At 38.4% G+C, this 27,337-nt stretch overlaps 1 protein-coding gene across 7 annotated transcripts in view; it reads right to left on the bottom strand.

The window, feature by feature from the left end:
- The window catches only part of MELK (maternal embryonic leucine zipper kinase), a 90,744-nt gene that overhangs the window by 21,018 nt on the left and 42,389 nt on the right, over positions 1–27,337 (bottom strand). For 6 of the 7 annotated variants that reach the window (XM_036855650.1, XM_036855656.1, XM_036855654.1 and 3 more), the window contains 5 exons: positions 19,861–19,929; positions 18,349–18,447; positions 12,290–12,376; positions 5,693–5,821; positions 2,122–2,244 (listed from right to left, as the gene is read on the bottom strand). In XM_036855650.1, the coding sequence (XP_036711545.1) occupies positions 2,122–2,244; positions 5,693–5,821; positions 12,290–12,376; positions 18,349–18,447; positions 19,861–19,929 (507 nt within the window). The remainder of the gene's footprint in view (positions 1–2,121; positions 2,245–5,692; positions 5,822–12,289; positions 12,377–18,348; positions 18,448–19,860; positions 19,930–27,337) is intronic. The other variant, XM_036855652.1, reaches the window with a different exon arrangement.

Raw genomic sequence — 27,337 nt, 5'->3', positions numbered from 1 at the left:
ATTGACATGTATACACTGATGTGTATGAAACTGATGCCTAATAAGAACCTGCAGTATAAAAAAACAAACAAAACAACTAATACTAAACTTTCATTGGGTTATTTGTATGGAAATATGTTAATATAAATGTTTCAGACATTACATGAAATTTCTAAAAATCGTATATTTGTATTTGTATGGAAATATGTATGGAAATATGTTAATATAAATGTTTCAGACATTAAAAAAAAAAAAAAAAAACAAATGGAAAGAAGAAAACCAGATGATTATCTCAATAGATGAATTCTATCTAACCGTTTTTCTGCAACAGAGATTCATAATTTTTAAACAAATCTTAGCAAACCAGGACTAGATGAAAAAAAGGTCTTAATCTGAAAAATATGGGGTAGGGGGGCACAGAGGGGAGAGAGGGAAAAGAAGGATAAGGGAAAGGAGAACAGGGAAGGGGAAGAGGAAAGCGGAGGGAAAAAGAGAGAACAAACATCATATTGAATGATAAAATATTAGAAGCATCATTCTACAATTGGGAAGAACAGAAGAATGCTTACTATACTGCTAGGACTACTAAGTGTAGTAATAAAAAGATATTAAAGGCATGAGAGCTGGAAAGGAAGTAACAAAACTGTCATCCATAGATGATATAATTTTCTACAACACTCAAAAGAATATACAAACTATAAGAATTTAAAAGAGTTTAGGAAAGTTGTTGAATATAAGATCAATACACAAAAATCAGTTTCATATCTTTACACCAGTATCAGACAGTTTAAAAATGTGATTTTAAAATCCTACCATTCCCAATAGCAATAAAAAAACAAAAGTACTCAGGAATAAATCTAGTAAAAGATATGTAAGATCATTTTAGAGAAATTTATAAAATTTTATTGAAAGCAATTAACTAAAACCTAATAAATAGAGAGGTATTCTGTGTTTACAGATAGGGGGATTTGAGGATACAGACCTCAATTTTTCGCAAGTTGAATCTTAGAGTCAATGTAACTTCAATTTTTAAATGTAAAATTTATCAAAATGATTCTAAAATGTATATGGAAATGCAAAGGAGCAAGAATAGACATTCTTAAAGAAGAAGAAGATGGGAGCAAATTGGCCAACCAGATAAAAGAAATATTATAAAACTAAAGAAATAAAACATATGGTATTCGTACAAATATACCAATAAAACAAAATATTTCTCAGAAGCAGACACACTTATATAACAACTTGATATATGATAGAAGTGCCATTGTAGATCAGTGCAGAAAGACTGGACTTGTCAATGGTGCTGGCGCAACTGATTGTAAGAGGGAACAATTGATTCCCTACCTCATACCATACAAGAGAATTAATTCTCCACAGACTAAAGACTTAATGTGAAAGGAAAAGCTTTAAAACTTTTAGAAGCAATATATGTGAATGCATTTATGCCTTCTGTAGAATGATTTCTTTTAAAATACACAAAAATTATAAACCATAAAGGAAAATACTGACAACTCGTAACATTAAAATTAATGACTTCTGCCATCAAAGTAAAAAGACAAGTGACAAACTCAGACAATATACCTGCAACACACAACCAACAAAGGATTAGAATTAAAATTAAATTAAGAACTTCCTCAATACCACCAAGAAAAAAGAAACAATCCAACAGAAAAATAGGCAAAAGACACCAAAAAAGCCATTTCATAAAACAGGAAAAACCATTGGCTGATTAATATATGAAAAGATACATAAATAATCAGAAAAGTACAAATTAAAACCACAGTGAGATATCACTTTACACTCGCCAGATTAGAAAATATTAAACAACAAAAAATATCAAGTATTGATAAGTTTGTGGAGCAACAGGGACATGTAAATTATACCTCATTTTTTAAAGAGGAGGGGAGGGAAAGGAAGGAAAATAAAGCAGTGAAGTGCTCCAAAATGGAATCTTGGCTTTCTTCAACTTGGAAATAATTGGCTTCCCTTTCATTTATATTCCAACAATCTCCCATTAATATTTTCAATGGCTTAGGAATTCATTAAATTTGCAAGCACAAACTAGATCTTATGTTAGAGCCTAGATATTTTTTATAATTGAGATAACACATTCTACTTTAAACAGTAATAAAAATAACCAACCTGTGGTGTTTGTGGAGTAGCCACACCTGTTGATGAAATGTCTTCACACCATTCATAGTCTATTAATCCAGCCACATAATTTTCATCACTGGCGATCACATCTTCTAGACTCAGATTCTTTGACTATTCAAAAATAGAAGAACTCAGAAACACCACCACCATGATTCAATTTTAAAAGAGTATATTGCAGGCACAGGGCAAGGTCCTCGAAGCAGAAACAAATGAGAGACAGTAGACTGAAGGAGATCACCACCCAAAACAGGAAGTCAAAAAATTTTAATTCTAATTATTAGATAGGAGAATCTCTGACTCTCAAACAAGACGCCTTGGAACATTCTTATGTTATATGGCAATCTACTTAGCGTATCATTATCAGATAATCACTATAACACCAGACAAATAACTCTTTTGCAAATCTATAAATAAGAAGCTCTCTGACAAAGTAGAAGATGGAAGGGACTCTGAAATACAGGTTTCTTGGTTGCAAGAACATACTGAGTAGCTTGCAATTTCTATTAGGAATAAATTAGACTTATGAAAGATCTCCTGGAGACAGGCTATTCGGGGTCCTATGCTAATAATACCACCAGTCATTTATTTTCCTTCACTCTTCCCCCTCAAAACACTAGGAGTACACTAGATATACCCTAAATTCTAAGACTATGGAGTATAGTTGGATTTTTTATTTTTCACTCCTTTCCTTTCCTTCAATATCTAGTTAGCCTGGCCAAGCAACTGTACTTGAATTTCTTATATTCCATCCTTTCTTTTCTAATCTTCTGATTCAAGGACAAATCTTCTCATACCTGAACTATTCAACTGGACAATATGGTCCCTGCCACCAATCTTCCCACCCTCTCAACCAGGGGTGACAGAGTTCTCCAGGGTTGTCAATTACCATCAACTAGAACTAGCCACATTGAGTGCTAGGCTGAGAAAAATACTAAAGCTAAGTCTATGCCCAGCAGGGAAAAGCACAGTGTCATATGAATGAAGGCTGTCAGGGTACTGCAGTAGAGAATAAAAGCACATAAACATCCCTGACTGAACAATCCTATATACAACTGGATGAACTTTGAAAATCAGTCATGTTGGTGACATGTCATGTCTTGCTCAAAAACCCAGTTTCCCATTACTTACAGCATAAAGTGTAACCCTCTGACCTGGCATTTCAAGGTTCCCTACAATGTAGCTCTCAGCTACCCTTCCAGATCACCCATTCACTCTCTTCCTCTTTTACTTTTCCCCCTTGAACTCTTTATTTTAACCAAACAAGTCTAGTCACTGTCAAAAGAATACATCGAGCACATTTAGGTGCCTGAGTTTTTGCTAATTCCATTTATCTTGCCCTGAATTCTGTGCTCCTTCTTTTGCATTTTTCTAAACTTAAATATGGATCCAGTTCAGATCACCCATGGTGACCACTCTCACCCTCTAAAGCCCCTACTGCACACCTCTAGCGCTTAGCTGGCACCCGCCACCTACTACGATGTAGTATTATCTATACGTATATCTTGCCTCAACTTAACTATTAGACAGCAAACACTACCCTTTATACAGATTTGTTTCCCAAGAGCTAGCACGGGGCCTGAAAATGCTAATGATGTTGATGATACATGGTCTTTTGTGATTCTCAGATCAGATTGTATTATTGTTTCACTGAAAGTGGCATCTATTGATTAACAGTTCAGAATTACTTACTTTCTTATAAACAACACTCCAGAGAAAAAACAGTGATTCTATCAAGGAGGAGAATAGCACAAAGAGACTATATAGCTTGCTTCAAGCCTTAGTGAGTTGCATAAAGACCAGAAAAAAACCCCAAAATTTGATTTCTACTTCATTGCTTGTCATTAAAATATCTCTTTATTGGCTATAAAAATTGGCTCAATAATATAAATGCCCAAATGATTAAATTATTAGGTAAATAAATGCTCATTAGATGGAAGATAAGAGTAAATATCTTCCCAGATCATTTCTACTTGGATACTCTATGACTCACATATGCAGATGAATTGAGACCACGCCAGTCCACATATAAGAAAATCTAATGGCTTAGGAAAATGTCTAAGACCTTTTAAACTAGGGTCTTAAACCTTAACTAGGGTGTCATAAACCTTAAAATTTAGCTGAGGTTTATTCTAAGTATGGAGGTATCTAATATCTTTCTGAAATTACCTTGATCAGAAGCAAAGTTTATGTTTTTGTGTCCTCTGAGACCCAAAGGTATTGACTTGGGTGTGAGACTTTAAAGGGTTTGCCCTGTGAGCAGGATGAGGGATAGGATGATTCATGGAGTCCATGGGTAAAAGATCTGCCTGGGCATGGGATATTCACCAGCCCAGTACAACTCTCTAAGAACAGATTAGAAAAACAACCCAGCAATAAGATTATCTCACTTCAGAGATTTCTTTACACAACAGCCCCTTACACCAACACTTCTGGTTCTTAATTTGGTCAAAAGACCAACTACGGAGAGAAGGGAGACAAGTTAGGTCTGGCAGGGACAAAAGACACACTATACCTGCAGCACATGATTGAAGAGAAGTCTAAATTGAGTTGTTAAAGGAAATGCCGGTGGCGGGGGCGGGGGGGGGGGCATTCAGCGTTCAAAAAAAGATTATGAAAGAGGTGGCATTTGAACATTTTTTTAAAATAGAGTTTTGAGATCTAAAGAAAAAAATATCACCTCACACACATAATCATTTCTGCTATACTGGATTCCATGAAGAGGGCCAACTCCTCTCTGAGAATGACAAAAGTACAGTTTCCTAATGTTAAAACCATTTAAACTGCAACTTGAATTAATGGAGGGAAGATTATATTACAAAGCTCCACACCTATCTGGCAAAGTATTTGGAAGGTGGAATTTTAAGGCATGGGAGATACAAAGAATCACACAGAAAACAGACACTTATTTGAGCACTTAGGAATGACATGGTGCTTCCAAATATGTAAGGCTTCCCCACCATTCTAAATGTTCATGACAAAGGAAAATGAGACAAAGACAACAAAATAGAAAAAAATAATTCGGTTATAACTCATACAAGGAATTTGAGTTGCATGAGCTACAGCTGCTGCTCAAAACAAACAACCTAAACCCTTAATATAAGTGAGTATCAAAATATTCACTGAAATACTTCATGTTATATAAAGTATAATATGTCCTATAATTTACATAAATTATATAAACAAGCATACTAAAAAAAGACTGGAAAGATACAATAAAATATAAACTATTTTATCTATAGGTGGTAGTAGCTTTACAGGTAAATTCTATTTTCCTTTAGCTTATCTGTGGCTTAAAATTATTCTACATCAGGAGCTACTTTTGTGGAAAAAAGGGGAGGGAGAAATTTTTTTTTTTAATGCCATGTAGACATTCAAAATACTAGTGTTCACATTCAGAATTTCCCATTTTCCTCATCAAAAATATTTAAATCATAAAAATGTCTTACTTGTGGGCCCCTGACACCAGCAAAGTTAACTTCCCTGGCATGTATCCACTTATGAACAAGGTGGGCACATGGCAAAAGCAGAAGGCACTCACACAAAAGCTTCTGACATTCACCTTGATGTTTGTGACTGCAGTCGAGTTGGCTTGTCCACAGGAAGAAAGAAGCCTTAAACGAACTGGTTTTCCCCGAGCCTTCTTGGCTAGGAGTAGAAGATAAGTAGCTGTGAGGTGATCATACTGCCACTGGAGGAAAAGAAAATCAAATTGTTTAGAAGACTAAACTTGCCTTTTGAAATAATGTTTTATTTTAAATTAACTTTTTCCTCAATGTAACAAACATTCAGAATTTAGAAAATTTTTTTGGCTTTAAAGCATATAATGAAAGACAGCAATCCCCTACACCACTCCCACACACACACAATTTCCACTCCCTAAAAGGCACCTTTGGCTGTTTTTTCTATATTTCTAAATTAATTGCTTATACAGCTTTAATTTTTTTCAGATTCGGATATTATCTCTAGATTTCTTACTATAGCAAATAAGAATTTAACTCTACTACAACTCCTTCCTTCCCCCGAACATATTTCCCTGTATCCTCCTACTATAGTTTTATAATTTTTACTTAAATCAACATTTACATTATTATGATTATGTAAATAGTATTTGCAACTAAGTAAAGGCAATATTCAAAATATTTAATTGGTACCCTGACCCCAGTGAATCAAAACAGAGGCCAAAATATGAGTAGGTTCCTGGGAAACCCCTGCCATGCCAATTATTAACCTTTTAATTGTTGAATATGAGACAGGACTGGAGGGAGGTACCAGGCCTAAGGGAGGTAACAGGGCAACAGGGAGGGCACTCAGTGTAGTAGTTATTTACCAATCAGTATACAAATATTCTAGTATCTTAATAATCGGTATGGCCATACTGGTTGAATATCAGCCCTGCAACCAAACCACACAGGGTGCTATCCTTGCATTTTCTTCTTTTGGAACTTTTTCTTGAAGTTAAAAATAAAAAAGAAGCAGTTAGTCATCTTACTAACTCAACTCCACACTCTCCAACACTCTTCACCTCCTCCCAACATGTTCACAACACATCAGCTAATCTGTCTCCTCTGTCTCACTTTTGGAGACATTCCACCTGATGTCTGCATTCTATGCTCCACTCTGGGCTGGCTTCTCAGCCTGCAACTCAACTGTCGGTTGAGGGGTTCCCTTCACTTCTATCCTACAATATACCCCTTGGTTTCCTAGATCCTACCTGTTCCTTTCTCTTCGTTTACTTTCTTGTTTTGGTGGAACATTTCCTCCAACAACTTCCTGAGTGTGGATGAAGAGGAGGTAAATTTTTTGAGATCTTGCATGTCTGATAAATGACTGTATGCTATCCACATGCTTGACTCTGGTTTGGCTAAGTATGGAATTCCAGGCTGACAATAATTTCCACAGCTTTGAAGGCATTGTCCCATGGTCTTCTAGCTTCTAGTACAGTTATCGAAAAATCTAAAGTCTTTCTGATTCCCAAGCCTTTGTGTATGACCTTTTGTTTCTTATCTCTAGAAACTTTTTGGATCTCCTTTTTCCCCCTAGTTTTCTGAAATTTCACTAAAACAGGCCTTTGTGTGAATCTATTTTCATCCATTTTGCCAAACCCTAGTTAAGTCCCTTCATTCTTAGAAACTCATATCTTTCAGTTCTGGAATAGTTCTTCTTGTACTATTTCTGTGATGGTTTCCTTCCCCTTCTTCTTCTCTGTTTTATCTTCCTGCAAATTCTATTATGTCTATGTTGGACCTTTCTTACCCCTTCTCTTTTCTTTGTGCATCTCTTTGCTTTAGGTTCTATTTTTGAAAGATTTCACATTACCTTCATTTTCAAACATTTCTACTGAGCATTTCATTTCTGTAGTCATATTTTAAATCTTTAAGAGTATCTCTTAAAATGTCACTAATTTAGTCATCTTATTCCTATTTCAAAAAAGAAATAGCTTCTCTTATCTCAGAGAATATTAATTATTGTTTCTTAGCTATTTTCTTCCACTCTCTGCATTATCTGTTTTTTCTGAGCATCTTTGCTTTTTCTTCCTTCTCTCCCACCACCCCATTTGTTTTGATCTTTGACTTTCATGTTAGAGGCCGTCCTCAAAGGTCTGGTGATCTTTGGCTGTCTGTCTCTATTTGAAAGCAAAGAGTATACTACGCAGCTACTTAAGACTCTTGTGTAGTTTAGGCCTGCTCATTACCTTATGGGCTTCTCTCTAGGGTGAACAGACAGGAACCTGAACTCCCAACCATTGGTATAGCAGGTCTTTTCTCTTGACTTTTCCCTAGAGATGAGTCTCCCAATATTTTCCCCAACCCCACTGCAATTAGGATAAAATCCTGATCCCAGCATTCTCAGAGTTGAATAGGGAAGAGAGTTACAGGCAGTGGTTCACTGTTCAGTAAGAGGAATGTGTGTGTCAATGCATCCATTTCAGAATGGCTCATCACCCCCACCTGAGCTGCATCTGGTACAAGAGTGCCTCTCGTTCAATGTCTCCAATCTTCTGCTGGAGTGGAGAAGAGGTGGCTATCATACAGCACAATGTAAACAGAGGGACCTAGCAATCTAACTGCTCTTAATACAGACTTTCAACCAATCTTCCTGTTTCCACCCTGCTCACTTCCCTGACTCCAGAGGTTCCCAGGACCTCTGATTCCTGAGCCTTTCTGGAGCTCCAGGGCTCTAATCAATTTGCTTACTGCCTTTTCCCACTGCAGGCACTTTGCTTTCAGCTTTCTCCAAAATGCTAGGTCAACTGCCACTTAGCTATTTTGTAACTTCTAAAATTTTACTGACATTTCTTTTGTCTCCTCTTTTATTCTCTTCATTGTGAATTGTTTGCCTTTTTATTCCTTTATTGTTATTTTAGTGAGGTTTTAGGAAGTGTTGGATGTAAACATGTCTGTTCAATCTACGTGAATAACTGAAAGTTTCTAAATAATGTACTCAAGAGTTTGAGACTCTGCCCTGCAAAAGTGTTAAATTTTAATGCTAAATAATATTTTGTGCTATGTACCTCACAAAGTACACGATCCAAAGAGGTCTACTATCACCTCTGATTTTATTAATAAATTTTATCTGTTAACATTTTAGATGGCCACAATCATAGTATATGCTTTGAAATTTACATAATGGATCTATCAATCTAGTGGAAGAAGTATAACACTGTGATAAAGTATCATGGAATATTGCCTTTAATCCAGAAAGGCTGGGGGAAAGGAAGGACGGAGAAGGTTTCATAGAGAAGGTACTTGGAAACCAGGTGAAAACTACATAGTTATAATCACTCTCTACTTTCCAGAAGCTACGTTAAAGGTTTTTTTCTGCACCTCCCATATCCATGGTCTCATGTGTGATAGCTGCCTTTTTGAAAGAGATGCCATAAACTGATAAGAGACAATTGTTCAGAAACAAGTTGCCACTTGCTTGTCAACAATGGCATAACCCAGGCATTGTAAACAATACCTGGAAGGCGTTAAGAGTTTTAGGTGGAGTTTTCTAAACAGGCCTCAGAGTTTTATAATCCTGGAAACTCTACTTCCCTAGGCAAAAAAGCATCCTTTTAATAACTTTTTTGCCATAGCCACTTCATATTACTTATTACAGTAAGATGCACAGGGGAGTTCTACGTTTAATAACAGATAAATCAACACATTAGTTATGCTTTTCAGGTGGTGTCGATCCCCAAGTCTAATGCAACCAATGTCTCATCTTTTAGGCAGCTCCCTCTTTTGAAAGTCAAATGTCTGAAAGTAAAGCAACAGGTTTATCTGTTATAAAGAAGGTTCCATTTCTAGAAAACAAAAAACATTTTAAAATCCCCAGTTACTGTTCAGGCAAGCCAAATGTTAAAGGACTGCCCGGGCACCTGGGCTGAGGAGAGGCAGCTACTGGAACAGAGGGTTTGAGAAATTGAGGAGTGGCCCACCATCCTTCTCCTGACCTTGCTCCCGAGGCCCTCAATCTTTAAACTTCCACCACCAGAACACATGGGTGTTTGCACTGCAGGGGTGAGAGGAAAGGATCTGTCTTGGTCTGTAGGTTCTCGTGTGCACATGCGACCCTCAGCGAAGCCAGATAGATAACTGGCTGCTCCACAACCCAGGGCCACTCACGGCTGGAAGATCGGGGAAAAGTAAGGAAAGCTATGAAGTGGAAGCTCTAGCACCACAGGAGGAAATCTCAACAGGACTATGAGATGGCTCAAAATCATGATACATGAGAGACTCTCACTTCCACATACAAAAAGCAGTTTAAGAATGCCCATGGATATAATATAAAAGTGGTAGTTCCATGAGTTGAATGTTTGGGAATAATATTGTTTCTCTCTCTTTACACAAAGATCAGCAGCACCATACCCAGCATGGATCACATTAAACTGATCTCTGTCCTGTCTAGCCAGCCCCTAGAGCTCCCAAGATGCCAGAAAAAAAAATATAACAGACCACGGCTGATCTCAAACCTGGTTTTCCCAAGGCTCTTTAAACTGGAAAGTACCTAGAACCAATGTGAATTCTCTGAGACCACCCAGACCAGGATTTTTCAACTTCAACACTATTGATAGTTGACCCGGATAATTCTTTGTGGTGACTGGCTATTCTCTAGGATATTTAGCAGCATCCCTGGCCTCTACCCACTAGATGCCATTAGCATATACACACACCCCCGTTGTGACAACCAAAAATGTCCCCTGAGGGGCAAAATCACTCCCAGTTGAGAACCACTGACTTAGACCAATGCTTCACAAGCTTTAACGTATAGATGAATCACTTAGGGTTTATCAAGATGCAGATTCTGATTCAGCAGGTCTGAGGTGGGACGGAGATTCTGCATTTCTAACAAGCACAAAGTGATGCTGATGCTGCTGATTCTAGATCACACTTTGAAGAGCAAGAATCTAGAGTAATACTTCTCAACTCCTGGCTACACACTGCAATCATTTGGAAAGCTTTTAAGAATTGTGATGCTTATGCCATACCCCAGAACAATGAAATAATAATCTCTGGGGGTGGGATTTAGGCATCAGGATTAAAGTTCCTAGGTGATTACAATGTTCAGGCAAGGTTAAGAAGATGTTGTCTACTCATCCTTACGACTGGAAAATAAGTATAAACAGGCATTTAAGAATGAGGGGAAAGTACACAAGAAGAAAAACCATTACTTTCCTCACACATTCTTGATGTTGGTCATGCCTAGCTTTCAGGATAACTGAGATCTTTAAAGAGATGTAACACCAGAAAACAATCTCTATCGCCTCATTATTTTGTTTTCTTTATCAGAAGTAAGAAAACAATTCCCATTTCCATTTCACTTTTAAGTTTGAAAATTATATGTAGACACCACATAAAGGATACTATTTTAAAGACTTTTTTCTTCCTAATGATTCTTGAAATTCTGAGTATGTTACTTTTAAGATTCAGATTTTAAAAGTTTGTGAATCTCATACTAAATTTTTTCTGGATAAAATGACATGATATATGGGACTTGCTTTGAAATACCCTAGCTAAAAAGGGCAGATGGAGGGTAGTGTTGGAATATAGAAAAAATTGGCAAAATGTTAATAACTGTTAAAACTGGATGATGAGTACATGGAAAACCATTGTTATTACACTAGTCTCTCTACTTCTGTAGGTGTTTGAAAATTTCTATAAAAAAAATTTAAAAAGAAATTTTTTGAATCCAAAATATAGTTTTCTATTAAAGAGCATTCCAAAGAAAAGGTCATGTAATTTTTTTTAAACTTGTTCCCATGAAAACTTCGAATTTTCATTGTAAAATACTAAGGACCTGACATATCTGGCAGCAGTTCCCAATTCTTATCATCCCCTTTCATTCCATGAAAAAGTAAATTATCATTCTGTTTTCCAGACATGTTCCGTTTGTCTGGAATTGTCATTCAAAAGACGTATTATGTCATTCAAAAGAATTCCTTCATATCTCCTCCTCACTGAAAAAAATTGTGGCTTAGTAAAGCTTTGGTTAGTTTAAAAAGAAATTTGCTTAAGGCCTTTACCTTTCAAGTTAGAAAAGAGAAAAAAACAAATACAATTCATAGGTGATGAGAGACATAGTACTGAACCAGGAGCCATGCTGGCTGCGATCCCTGCCCATCGTGGTAGATTGTACTCAGAGACAGCTGTGAGTGCCTCTATCTCTAGAAAAAAACCACGTGTGTGATCTAGAGATTAAGCATCTGAAAGAGCTAAAATGATCCAATACCAGAAATCATGATGATGATTTCATGGTATTTGGTTCATAAGGTTGGGGGTGATGCAATGCTACAAGCTTGCTTTCAGGTAAAATGAAAACTGCTTTGTGTTTACCTCATTTCTACAAAAGAATCACAGTTCCATGTTAGAGAATTTAAAGTAGTCAAAACTGAAACTCTGTCAATTCTCTGGACTCGTTTGTTCTGTTTCTTAAAATTTTTTTTCCATTTTAAGTCTCTTTGATCAATCTCATTTTTAAAGAGTATATCCACCAGATATCAGAAAAAAGAGTTGAGTGGAAAACACACATAAACATAAAATAAGTGCAATATTTACACCCATGATAAACTCATAGGTCTGAAAAATGCTATACTATTTTTAATGTACTGATAAAATAAAAAACAATGATGAAACAAAAGATATTACTCTCAAATTCATGTTGTATTTCTTACCAGTGAAATTAAATCCTCCATTGTTTGCCTGTTGTTTCTGTGATATACAGAAAGTTCCGTTACACAATCTTCATCAAGGTGAATAAGCTACAAAAAAATTTTATTAACTTTATTAACAAAAAATTACAAAATATTTATGGTTTTGAAATTTTAAAATTACCATAATTACCTGGTAAAATCAAACACCAACACGTAAAAACAACATGAGTTTGTCAAACTCTTGGGTAAGAATAAACATTCTCGGGCTTCCCTGGTGGCGCAGTAGTTAAGAATCCACCTGCCAACGCAGGGGACAGGGGTTCAAGCCCTGGTCCGGGAAGATCCCACATGCCACGGAGCAACTAAGCCTGTGCGCCACAACTACTGAGCCTGCGCTCTAGAGCCCACAAGCCACAACTACTGAAGCCCGCACACCTAGGGCCTGTGCTCCGCAACAAGAAAAACCACCGCAATGAGAAGTCCGCGCACTGCAACGAAGAGTAGCCCCCGCTCGCCGCAACTAGCGAAAGCCTGCGCCCAGCAACAAAGAGCCAACGCAGCCAAAAATAAATAAATAAATAAATAAATTAAAAAAAAAAAAAACACGAATAAACATTCTCCGCAATTTTTAAAGATATAAGCAGATAACAATAAGAAGTTCAAGAAGATGATGAGCTCTCTTTCCCAGCCCTTCACATCCCCCTCATCATCTGATCAACTGTTACAATTCTGCTGTGCAGCCAAGGGACTATATTCTCCTCCCCTACCGCAAGACAGGGACCGGCATTTACATAAAGGAGCAGTCATCTGGGCATCTAAAACCACCGGCAGGACAACAGACTGGGTAAAAGAGTGGCTCAGACTTGTAGCATATTGTCCCCCAGGTTATGTTTGGGTTTAGCGCAATCCAAGGAGCCCTTATGATGGTGCCATGGATGCTGCACAATCATCATTATGCTGAAGGTACCAGTAAAGCACAATTTTTAAAAGGAAGAAGTGACACAGCCGCTACACAAACTTTATTTTGCTTAAGGACAGAAGTTATCCAAGTATTGTGATCCCTGCATGATGAGACCTCACCAGAGATGGGGCCAGAAATGAGTTCTCAGAACCAAACAAGGATCACTGAGAATGAAAAGGCAGGAAGGGTCTGGCCTGGACCTGGAATAGGAGTTCAGAAAATCATATGGGAAAAGAATCGTAAGGAATGTAATTTTAAAGTCATCTTTCCAATGTAAGAATTCGCTTCACAACAGCCCCAATATGGGATGTTTCGCTTTCTGCTTAAAGTCTTCCTCTCCGGAAGAGCTGAGATGGTTAGCTTCTTCCTCCTCCCCTAAGGTCTGTCTCCCTGTGACCCCTATCCACTGTGAATTGGTACAATCTGACAGCTGACAGGCTTTGGAAGTAGAGAGACCTTGGTTTTAATCATTACATCACAAAATAACTGTGTGACCTTGAGCATATTACTACACTGCTCTGAACCTCAGTTTCATCATCTGTAAAACAGAGATGGCACCTGCCTTGCAATATATGTAACCTATGTGGTGTACCTAGTACATCACCTTAAATGAGTAGGCCCTCAAAAAACTGTTAACTATTTTTACTATAACGGTCATAATTCTATTTCCTCTTTGGTATTAGAACTTTCAGAAATTTGAATATTCCTATTATCAACAACCTGTCCTCTCCAAGTTTTCTCTTTTCCAGTTCCTTTAACCACTGTTTTAATGATTAACCCCCCTTACCATTCTGGCCCTTTCTTTAGATCACATAGTTCAGATTTTCACTGACCTTCAAGGTACCAGCATGCGGCAGAGCAATATCATGACCTTCCCTTGTTCTGGACACCACACTTGTAACATCAGACTCAAGAGAAAGTCATGTTGCCATCATGAAACTAGAGGAACAGTACAGACAATGACCTGCATGATTGGCTGGTACAAGCTCAACCTCAAGGGCTAGGGAGAATGGGGAGACCACAAAGGTTTATGCTGATGGTTTTATGAAAGTCAAAAATGCCACAAGTAAGTTTTCATTGTGTTGCTTTGACCTTAGCAGCTCCCCAAAACGTAGATTCCTGCTTCAGAAAGGGCTCAACCTCAGAAGCCTGGACACTTTACCACCCAGTTGGGTATCTTCTTGTTGATACCACTGCTCAAGCATGAAGGAAATGATTTCTGGGGTTCCCTCCATGATCTTAAGTTACTTTCTTAAAAACAAAAACCTCTCCCCCATAGCCTCTTGCTCTGTAACTTTACCACAAGGTGTGTGGAGGAAAGGAAGGAAGGGTAGGAAGGAGATGTTATCTTCTTTGCTGGGTTCCTGAACTGGAAAGAATGAAAAGAGTAGGACAAGACACCAAAGTCTGAAAAACATGGTTTATCTCAAGTTTTCCAAAGGGTCTCAACACTTTAAGTACTCTGAATTCTCAGCCACACATGCTCCAGTTAAATTAAGTACAAAAATACATACCCAAAGCTAGCCAATTATTTTGGATTATCCGTGCCTACTACATTTCCTATTCAGTAGGGCAGAAAATAGAACTGAATATAACTTCTATTTGATACAATACTTGGGTACTAGAGCTACGTGTGAAAATGATAGGAGATCATGCATAGAGTTACAGAATAGCATCTATATCTTAAATATCCAAGTAAATCTGAATTATTTTTTATAGTTCACTCTTGATGAAGCACAATACTGAGGCAGAAAAGCAAATATTTTGAAAAGCAATAATCCCTTATAGCTCTTCTGTATATAACTCATTTGATCCCTGTGACAGCACTGCAAGGCAGACATGACAGATTAATGACATAACATTTAAAGGCACTCTATAGATGACAAAACATGATCCAAACATACAGAAGAGACTGGCATTAGAATACCCATACTAGAGGTGAGAAAATGAAGACTCAGAAAAATTTATGCAATTTGCCTGAAACTGGCATTTTTCATCCTAGCCCAGGGTTTTTCCTACCACACCATAATGCCACCTCTCCATGACTCTATTCCAGTAGCTATTCCAACAGAGACCAGACAACTAATGTTCATCACAAAGGCTACAGCTACACAGAATACAGGCCCTGAGTTTGAATTAGTTGGCCTGTCAGATCCATTATATTCTGGAGCCCTTCTGTCTGGGTTAAAATCCTGGTTCTACACTTACTAGTTGTTTGACCTTGGGCAAGTTATTTCATGATTCTGTGTCCAGTTGCTTCATCTGTAAATGGGGACAATAACAGTACCTACTTCAGAGGGTTTGTATGAAGATTAAATGAGTTAATAGAGTTAAAAACACAAAGCCTTTAAGGGTACTATCCTAAGGGCTCTGTCTATATTATATTATAGTACTACAGTAGCACACTTTTCTATTATAGTAAGCATTCAATAAATATTAGTAATTATTATACTAAGATGTAAGGAAAATCATATACTTTTTTGGAACACTCAAAACTATGTATCTTACCTTATACTGTGCCCCAATTTAAAATAATCTTTGTGTTGTTGAAATCAGAGACTTTCTTCATTTGGGCATCTGTTCCACTGCAAACAGTAGCATATCCTACCCTATTAAGGATCACGGCTGAGAAGACGTGCAAAGCCCTCCCACACGTGGAGAAATGATGACCCCCAATGGCTGAACACAGGCATGTGCACCACCCACGTTCTCCACCTCACAAGGGCACATCACAGCTCCCCTGGCCCTGCTGCTGCGCTGCTCAGACACCGTATACTCTGCTGTCCTAGGCTCTCAGTGTTGATGGTTGTTAGCATTAAGTTGCAGCTCTAATTGTGTTTGCTCAATAGATACTGAAGATGTCTTGGAAGGTTAAAAGAAATATGGAGAAGAGAGATTTTAGGGGTTGACAGTCACAGGAGAATCTGGAGGAATTTCAGATCAGGCTGCATGGTCATAACAGTGGGCAGACTAGTGAGAAGGGGTTAAAAACAAACATAGTCTATTTTTCCAAGTATTTATATTTACTGGTGTAATTCTTCCAGAAAGCAAATTCCCCACAGCTGTACCAGGTCTACAATGTGGCATGTATCCAAGCTATTCTGTTGACCCATGCACATACCCCTCTCCATTGCAGACGTTGTAGTAGATTATCAAAAAAAATCCTCAATTATCTGAAAAGGCTATTAAAACACTTCTCCTTTAAAGCATTAAAATGCTTTTCTAACTATGTATCTGTGTAAGGCTGCATTTTCTCCATATGCTTTAATCAAAACAACATATCAAAACAGACTGAATGCAGAAACAGATGAGTACCCAAGTGTCTTCTATTAAGCTAGACTTTAAAGAAATCAGCAAAGATGTAAAGCAGTGCCACTCTTCTCACTAGATTTATTTCTTAAGTAGTTATGTTTAATTTCTTGATTTCCTTATCTGTGAAAAGAGGATAAGAACTGTACCAACTTTGATGGCTACACCTTCCACACTGGCTCTGGGTTTTGCCTTGTGGCTTGCTTTGGCCAGACATTAGTAAGCACAATGCAAGCAGAGGCTTGAAAAATGCTTGAGTGTGGGACTTCCCTGGCAGTCCAGTGGTTAAGACTCTGCACTTACAATGCAGGGGGTGCGGGTTCGATCCCTGGTCGGGGAACTAGGATCCCACATGCCACGTGGTGCAGCCAAAAAAAAAAAAAAAAAAAAAGCTTAAGTGTTAGGGTTTGCCCACTTTCTGGCTTCTTCTGGAATCCAGCTGCCATATCAAGGAGCCCAGACTAGCCTGCTGGACAGTGTGGCCCAATAAATAACCAGCACAAACAGTTGGTCTTCTGAGTGAGGCTTAGACCATCCAGCCACAGTCAAGTCACCAGTTAACTGCAGCCACATGAGTGACCCCAGGTAAGACTCACACAGGAAATGTCTGGCTGAGCCCCAAACTGCTGATCCACAGAATTGTAAATTATTATTGTTTCAAGTCACTAAATTTTGGGGTGGGTTTTTATGCAGCAATAGTTTGCTAATATACCAAGTATACATACCCTTTACATAAAACAGATAAGCGACAGAGATTTACTATATAACACAGGAAACTACATTCAATATCTTGTAATAACCTATAGTGGAAAATAATCTGAAAAAATATACATATGCATAACTGAATCACTATGCTGTACACCTGAAACTAACACAATATTGTAAATCAACTATACTTCAATTAAAAAATATTATACATACCCTTCAGTAATGCTCACATTTTTACCAAGTTCAAATTGCCATTTGTTAAAAAATATTTTTTAAAACATTAATGTAGGAATACTTATTAATATAATTGCTTAAACTTGCGTAGCACTTTGTGTTATTTAAAGTTCTTTCATATATATATTAGACCAGTTCTCAAGGTATGGTCTGCAGACCCCTGAGGATCTCCAGTCAAAACATCATAGCAAAACAATGCAGGAGCAGGTGAGATCCAAGTGTCTTCTATTAAGCTAGACTTTAAAGAAATTTGCAAAGATGTAAAACAATGCTAGTCTTCCCACTAAATTTATTTTTTAAATAGTCATTTTTCATAAAAATATTTGTGATAAACTGTAATAGGTTTAGTACTGTTACTTTTAAATGAATCGATCAATAAATATTTTAATAAGTGAATAATAAGAGCATAAAGGGGCCCTCAGACTTAAAAGTTTGAGAACCTCTATAACCTTATAACTACTCTGGGAAATAGAAAGAACAGGTTTAACCTACTTTTTACAGACGAATATATAGGTTTGGAAAAGTTAAGTAACTTGCCTAAGATTCCCAGAGCACTGTTCACAATCCTGACTACGTGAGAAACACCAGGGAGCTTTTAAAAAATATCCATTAATTGCTGTGGGACAGGGCACAGGCACTTTTTTTTAAGGTCCTTGTGATTCTCATGTGCAGGCCCGGTTAGGAGCCACTGTCCTAGAGGTTAACGGGCAAATATACAATTCAGTTACAATCTCCCAAACACCAGTCTAACAGATAAGTCTACAAAATATATTTCCTTTTGTATTCAGACCACATCATTGTCCATCCTGAATCCACACAAAGTTTTTGTTTTTGTTTTTTTAATTTTACTGGATTTCATTTTACTTACAGGAGTCTTGCTTTGCCACTCAACAGGAAAGTTGTAATCTTGCATGATCCAGGGATGGTTCAATAGATTTTTCACAGAAATCCGTTTCTTTGGGTCCACCTAGTGGCCATTGAGAGGTAGCTGGAGATTAACATTTTAAATAGAGCGCGTAGAACACCTTTCCTTCTGAGAACTCAAAATTCATCAGAACAGATGTAAACTTTATCATCACAGAAATGCTGTCAAAGACCTTAAAATGGCCTTGGAATAAATTCTTTTAAAAGGGAATAGAGGCAAGAAAACTATAGCTACCAACACGGGCTTAGAAGATAAATGTTTAACAAACATGAACTTCATTGGTATGGACATTATTCATGAAGTTCAGTCAATCTATTGTATGATGTAATAGTCTTTTGCTGGAAAACCTATTCACAGGAAATATTCACCAATTTAATATTCAAGCAGGCACAATGCAGGGCATTCACACTGAATATGCAATCTCTACCTCCGATGAGCTTACAATCACATATAACAAGTTGAAAAGCACACCTTTCTTTTCCATTTGTAATTTTCAAATGTGAGGAGAGAAAAATTAATCAACAAAGATTAAGTTTTGGGGAGTTTAGAAGAAAGGATGAGGTGTTTTCAATCTCATTATGGAGATTTGGTGGTCTTGCCCTACTTAAGGTAGGTGAGCTTAAGGTAAATTTTGAATAAAAAGTAGAGATGGCTTAATATATGGAAAAACTGAATACATAATAATGAAAAAAATATTGCTAATAAGGTACTCATATTTTTCAAAGTGTTTCCCATTAATCTCATTTTATCCACTTAACACTATGTAGCAAGCACTGAGGCCAAGCTCAGAATCCCCATTTTACAGGTCAGAACCAGGTTAGGTGGCATGCCTATTGATTGGTAGGGTGGATAACTAGACTTCAGCACTCCTGTCTTTCACCCTCAGAGATCATAACACCAAACCAGTGGCTCTTAACGTGTGGTTCCCAGATCAGCAGCATCAGTGTCATCTGGGAGCTTGTTAGAAATGCAAATTCTTAGTCCAGCCCCAGCTCTACTGAATCAGACACTCTCAGGGTGGTGCCCAGCAATCTGTGTCTCAATAAGCCCATTTGGCAATTCTGATACACGCTAAAGTTTGAAAACCACTGCACTAGATCATGGGGCCCACTCAATTGTACATCAGCTCATTTAAGCATTTATTCCGTATCTACTATATATCTAATGGAAAAAGAATGGGAGCAAGAAAACAGAAAACAGTGGAGCAAGAGCTGGTTAGAGAAAACAGACAATGCTCAGGAAAAAGGAAGAAAAACCAAATCAGCAAAGATATATGGTAGCAGTCTTTTTAAAAAAATGCACTTGCAGAGAAAGCACCTAGTAGAGAATATCTGCAGAGTAGATATAATGAATGGAATTTTTTACAGCTGACAGATAAATGTGGTAGCACTACAGACATCTTAAAATCAAATAATTACAAAAGACTTCTATTATTTTAAAATAAATAAAGATTACCTGTAGCATTTGTTGAAGAAGCAGAATACTACTGGGGGAGAGCCACTTAGGAACCTCATACTTCCCTCTCTACAAAAAACAAAGAAAGCATTTAAGAGATTTAGGTTCAATCAGCCTTGACACAAATTTCTAAGGTTAACAACATGCTGGAGGTTTACTTCCAAGCTTGAAGACTTCACCCAAGTTTAAGATTTGGTAAACATTATTAATAACATAAGAAACCCATTTCTTGCCTTAAAGAAGAAAATCCAGTAAATTAAACACTATTGTCACCTCTAAAGTATCCACATATCAGGTAAGGGCTAGAGCACAGAGAATGTAAGAGTGGCAAACGTAAATGTTACAGGGCTTTGGAATCTATAGTATGATTAAATGGACAGGAAGTATATACACTGTAGTCAGTGTTTGTATTGCTGAAGCAAATTTTAGTTTATAATCCCAGAGGAATTGTCAGTTGACAAAAGTAGGTCACAGAAAAGTATATTTGGTAGGAGGACACAGGCTGTGGTTAAAAACAGGTCACATATCATCCGCAAGGCAGAATTCACAATCATTGAGGGAACTGATGAAAGCCACCTTCTAAGGCAAGTACCTCTTTTGGGAATGGAAGAGACTCAGGAGATAAATGTTTATAACCTGTCACACTCAGACATTACAGTCACCAAGTCATCAACCAAAACAAGACTAGGGGCTTGCTAAACACAAATACGTGATATAATACCTCTTCACACAACCTGTCACACACCCCTCTTTCCCAATTCAAAGGAAATGATAGAATCATTTTTCTTAGCAGAGAACAAATTGTTTAATGATGCTAGGATAAACAGGTTAATTATATGAGAAAAATTAAGATTGAACTATAATTCACAGTCTATATCAAAATTAATTCTACCCTGATTAAAGAGTTAAATGCAAACACTAAACCATGAGAATACTTAAAGAAAGCATCGGTGATTATTTTTTAGAACCTGTCTAGACATGACAGCAATACCAAAAAACTATAAAGATTAACAGATGACAAGATTTAAAAGCTGACATTTCTGTACAGCAAAACACAACTAACAAAGTTAATTAACAACAAATTGAGGGAAAAAACCTTTCCACCTAAATGGCAAAAGATTAATACATTTCATCACATAAAAAGCTCTCGCAGATCACCACCAATCCTCTCCTTCCCACATTTCCCCTTCTCAGCAAATGGCAACTGCCTTACCAGCTCCTTAGGTCAGAAACCTTGGATCTTCTTCAGCTCCTCTTTCCCTCACACTTCACGTCCGATCCATCAGCAAATCTACTGGTTCTATGTGATATATCCAGAATCACCTGTCACTACCTGCACCACACCTCCAGGGTCTCTCATCTGATATATTGCAAGAGACTCCTAACTGGTCTTCCAGATCCCATCACTGTCCCTCACAGTCTAGTCTCTACTTACCAACACCAATGTTCTTTCAAAACGTTGGGTCAGGTCATATCACTTCACTATTCAAAACGCTCTAATGGCTCCCCATCTCACTCAGAATGAAATCCAAATTCCTTACTCTGGCTCCAAGGCCCTACGTAGTCTGTAACCCCACATCCACCCCACTCCTTGCTACCTCTCAAACTCACCTCCTAACTCTCTCCCGCACTCACCAAACTATGATCACGTCACAAGTCAAAGACAATCCTGCCTTAAGCCCTTTGCACTCTTTGTTCCCGCCACTATAATGCTTTCCCCAATATCAGCAGAGTTTGTGCCTTTATTTTCTTCAGGTCTCCCCTTAAATACCAGTGGTATCAGTGAGGCCTCCCCAAACCACCTTTATAAATAGCATCCCTGCCCACCATCATCTCTACCTGCCTTTCATGGCACCTTCTTTACAGTCCTTATCCCTACTTGTCATACTACATATTTATTTTCTGCCTCACTATATTAGAATATAAACTCTTTAATCATAGGGATTTTGTCTGTGCTGTTCACCTAGAACATTGTCTGGCCCTAACATATAAAAGGTGCTCAATTAATATTTGTTCAATAAAAGAAGAAATGGGATCAAAGCATACACTCCAAAAGAAAATGGGCAAAGAATATTCACAGGTAATTCCCAAAACAAGAACTTTTAAATGGTTAATAAACATGAAAATATGTTCAACTAATCTAGCAATAAAAAAGCAATTAGGGACTTCCTGGTGGCACAGTGGTTAAGAATCTGCCTGCCAGTGCAGGGGACATGGGTTCGAGCCCTGGTCTGGGAAGATCCCACATGCCGTGGAGCAACTAAGCCCGTGCGCCACAGCTACTGAGCCTGTGCTCTAGAACCCGCGAGCCACAACTACTGAGCCCACACGTCACAACTACTGAAGCCCGCACGCCTAGAGCCCGTGCTCCGCAACAAGAGAAGCCTCCACAATGAGAAGCCCGCGCACTGCAACAAAGAGTAGCCCCGGCTTGCTGCAACTAGAGAAAGCCTGCACAGCAACGAAGACCCAACGCAGCCAAAAAAAAAAAAGCAATTAATTTAAACAAAAATATGATCTACCAAGTTGATAAACTTCAAAAAAATTATCCAGTGTTAGAGTTCGGCAATAAGAGCGCTTATATATACAACGAGAGAGCATAAACTTTTCTGAAGAGTAATTTGGAAATACGTGTAAAAAGCATTCAAGATCGCATATCCTTGATCCAGCAATTTCACTTCTAGCAATTTATCCTAAGCAAATAATGTGGCATACAAAACTTTATTAGTGTTATGAACAGTAACATTCACCACAGAATTGTTTGTGATAACTTTGGAAACTAAGGAACATGGTCTGATGGAATCCAGAGGGCTCCCAAAAATAATCAATGACAAAATAACCTGAATGAGGATCCTGGGTTAGAAATATATTATAGGTTCAGGGAGACAAGGGCAAGCACGCGCGCACGCGCATGCACACACACACACACACACACACCCAACAGTAATTGAACGAGGCTAAAACGGTGGAAGCAGGTAGGTGAAGAAGGCTTCAACTAGCACCAGCACTGGGGTTCTCTGTTCTTATGAACTGTCTAGGACATAATTCTCACAAAAATCAGTCCAGCTTAACGGTGAGGGGAGAAACAGACAGTATAGATCACTCAGAATCCTAGAACTACATGACAGGCTGGATTTTGAATATGTTAAAGAAATAGTCAAAGTTCCAAGGAAGTGTTATCAAGCAATTTATTTAAAAAGAAAAGGTGTTAACGTTAAAACAACTCAACCTCTGATTCAGCCTCTCTGATGAGAGCAGACAGGCTGACCTACAAAGTGTTTCCTAGGAAGGGCAAGAGCTTTCATTTTACAAATGACATTTAATGTTATTAAATTTTTCATTCTCCTTTATCTAAAGCACTCACTAGTACCCAGAGATACCACTCTTATTTATACCTTGCCAGGGCACCTTAACACTTGCCAATGTCAGATGCTGACAGTTTGTTTGTGAATTATAATAATGAAGCCTCTAATTCATTTCTCCTTACTATCCGTCATCCACCAAGCACTGGAGGCTCAGTGCTGCCTGGGCTCCAGGCCTATCCCTGGGAAGGGGGGATTTTTGGATGCTTCAGCCACCTCGCTGGGACTCAGCAGCGAGTCACAGTTGCTGCATGGCTGGCCCTGATCTAGTTGGCCCCACTCTCTCAGCTGAGCTTTTCCTTATTCCTGAGACCAAATGCCACTCATGATTCAAATCCTTGGTACCTGACATGTTCTCTTTCTTGGCAAACTGATCATTTGCCTGGTACCTCAAATACTGTAGCCTGCTTTTGCCAGGGTCCCATAGAAAGTAGAGACCGGCCTAGAGTAAGGACTCTATTACCTGCTTACACTGATCAAAGGGTCATGATCTACCTGAATTTCTGATCACAACCTGCACAACCTCTAGAGTGTCCTGTCTTGCTTTACTCACTGGTCAGAACCTGCACCTACTCCAGTGGGTCTCTCCTCATGCTGACTGCACACAAAGCCATTTGCTTCTTACTCTCTGGATACCATCTGCACTGGGTTGAATAGTGACCCCCCCAATATTCATGTCCACCTGGAACCTGTGAATGCATCCTTATTTGGAAACAGGGGCTTCTGCAGAAGTAATCAAGTTAAGATGAGATCATATTGGGTTAGACTGGGCCCTAAATTCAATATGACTGGTGTTCTTATAAGAAGGGGGAAATTTAGACACAGAGGAGAGAACACCACATGAAAACAGAGGCAGAGACTGGAGTGATGCATCTATAATCCAAGGAATTCCAAGGATTGCAGGCAAACACAAGAAGCTAGAAAGAGGCAAAGAAGGAGTCTCCCTTAGAGCCTTCAGAGACCATGGCCCTGCTAACACCTTGATTTTAGACTAGCCTCCAGAACTGTGAGAGAATAAATATCTGTTGTTTTAAGCCACTATCTTGTAGTATTTTGTGACGACAACCCTAGGAAACTAATATACCATCTATAAGGGTTTAACTTACTTGCATTACCTCTCTCCTATCATCACCTGCCCACCCCAAGGATAAATCTGGTTCCAGGTTCTAGCCCTTTCTGGTCTGCTCCAACACACAGATAACAGGTCCATAACCAGAACTATGTAATAAAATAAATGTTATGCCTTTAAATTCAAAAACTACCATCCAAAACAAAAGCATTCTTAACTAAAAGTAGCAGAATTCTATAGAAATCAGATGTAAAAGTGAATTTTCAGACCAAAGCACTGAATAACAAGAGCTCCACGAGGCTGGTTCCAAGTTCCTCTTTGCCTCTTATTTATCACCCCTTTTATCATCCCAACTTGAATTCACGAAGTATCTTTTAATAGATCCCCTGTGCTGTGCTGTAAGCTAGCATCATAGAAGCAATCCTATCCAGAGAGAGGCAGGGAAGATAAGTGAATGAGAAGTGTGGTGCTTGGCACACTGGAAACAGGCAGAGACTGGAGTCATACATTATGTTTGAATCCTAGTCTGCCTTTCATTTGCTCCTTGAGCTTGTACAAGTTATGTCATCTTTCTGACCCTGTTCCTAAGAGTAGGCTCTGGAGACAAATTGCCTAGATCCAAATCCAGGGTCTACCACTTACTAGCTGTGTGGATGAGCTATTTAACCTTGCCGTGCCTCAGTTTCCTCATCTGTAAAAAGAAGTATAATAACAGTATCAACTCCATAAATTGTTGCTAGCACTCAATGATTTAATACATATAAAGCACTTAGCACACGCACAGAGTAAGAACTCAATACCGTCTAGTTTCTACTATTGCTGCTGCCTCCACTACTATTACTATTACTACTACTACTATTACTACTATTACTGTGAAACAAGTACAGTAATGCCACTTACAGGGTTATAAAAGGAATGGAAGAGAATGTATGTGAAAGCACTTGGCACAATGCCTTGCACATAAGAGACAATAAATGTTTGTTCAATTTGAAATAAATAGGAGGGGAAGATAGGGCTACTCAAAAAAGTAGCAGAGGGCTTCCCTGGTGGCACAGTGGTTAAGAATCCACCTGCCAATGCAGGGAACACGGGTTTGAGCCCTGGTCCGGGAAGATCCCACATGCCGTGGAGCAACTAAGCCCATGCACCACAACTACTGAGCCTGTGCTCTAGACCCCACGAGCCACAACTACTGAGCCCATGAGCCACAACTACTGAAGCCCGTGCTTCTAGAGCCCACGCTCTGCAACAAGAGAAACCACTGCAGTGAGAAGTCCGCACACCACAACAAAGAGTAGCCACCACTTGCCGCAACTAGAGAAAGCCTGTGTGCAGCAACGAAGATCCAACGCAGCCATAAATAAATAAATAAACTTCTCCAGTTATTTAAAAAAAAAAAAAAAAAGTAGCAGAGCAAAGGTGGCATGTTGGCAAAGCCATGCATGCCAGGGTGCTAAATATTCAGTATAGTAAGAAAAGCTAGAGTCATTCTGAGGATGCACATGCCCTCTCAATAGAGATTTGCCCCACTGCAGCTGCCTCAGGATCTCAGCATTGCCTGGTAAGAACACATCAACTAGTCATGTCCTGCTCACATCACCTCCTGAAACGTACCCACCCACTTTCTCCATTTGGACAGAACAGCTCTATAGAGTACTATCGACAAACAAAGCATGAGGCCTGTGCCCCATCACCAAGACCTGACATTCTCAGCTTCATTCTCTACACTGAAATACTGGCAGAAATAAAGTCCAGAGCTGAGTTCTGCTGCCAGGCTTACCCCAACCTCTTATTTGTACACAGTACTTAAAAATACACAAAGCACTTGTACATATATTTTATCCTGTGCAGTAGGCAGCTACATTACACAGATGAGGAAACTGTCTCAGCCAGGGAAATCAAATACCTGTTCAATGTTGTAAGGCACTGGTTCTCAACTGGAGGTGATTTTTGTCCCCCAGGGGACATCTGGCAGTGTCTGGAGACATTTCTGATTGTCATAATTTGGGGGCTGCTACTGGCATCTAGTGGGTAGAGGCCAGGGATGCTGCTCAACATCCCACAATGCACAGGACGGTCCCCCACAACAAAGAATTATCTAGTCCAAAATGTCAGTGGTGCCAAAGTTGAGAAACACTGTTATAGAGCAATAAAGGGGTAGAGACAGGACTAGAAGAGAGATACAATACTTTTCTATTGCACCGCACTGGAAGTTCTAAGGATACCTAGAAATAGACAGGGAGAAAGGCTCCTTATTTAAATACTGAAAGTATATATCTAAGGATCAAATAGAAAAGGCCTTGAGAGGAACAATTCTGCTGGGGAAGAGCATCTTCACAAAAGGCCCTGTGTTAACCAGGCCTGTGCCCCTTAACCCTGGTTTCTGCTCAATCTTTGGAGAATTCTTGTTTATTTAAGGGCTGATTACCTTGCAAATGAGATTAAGAAACAGGTAATAGAGGGAGAAACCAAGTGGGAGGAGGAAAAAAGATCTGTGTGCTAATAAGTGAGATAATCCTGGGAATACTAATGGCCTTGAAATTGTTTTTTCATATAGTACTAAGAAAGGGAGGTGATCGACCTCTCCAACACATAATAATAGTACTGCAGTCAACCCTATAATTGTAAAGTATTATCTCATAAAGAGATAACTTGCTCATTTTCTTTAAAATTATAAATTATACTTGTTAGAAAGCAATTTTACTTTCAAGCTACTCAACTTTCATTTACTAAATTAGTTATATTTCCTTAATATTTGTGTACCCAGAACTGGAATACAGTCACGCTTGTCTTTGAATGCAATGACAGCAGATGAATATGCGACATTAATAAGGTTAATACTCAGTCTATTAGTAACCACGCTGGAAACTGCAGTTTAGCATTTTGCTTAAAATAGTCAACAAACACAAAAGATAAACAAAGTCTGCCTCTTAAACAAGAGTTACATACAGTGTGTCAAATATTGCTGGGTTTTTCAATCAAACCAAGAACTGAGGGAAGTGTTATTCCCAAGTGAGGAATTTTAAAACATTCTAGGCAAAGATAC

The sequence above is a fragment of the Balaenoptera musculus genome, chromosome 6, assembly GCF_009873245.2.
Source record: "Balaenoptera musculus isolate JJ_BM4_2016_0621 chromosome 6, mBalMus1.pri.v3, whole genome shotgun sequence".
NCBI lineage: Eukaryota > Metazoa > Chordata > Mammalia > Artiodactyla > Balaenopteridae > Balaenoptera > Balaenoptera musculus.
This window is presented reverse-complemented; position numbering and strand designations above follow the sequence as displayed.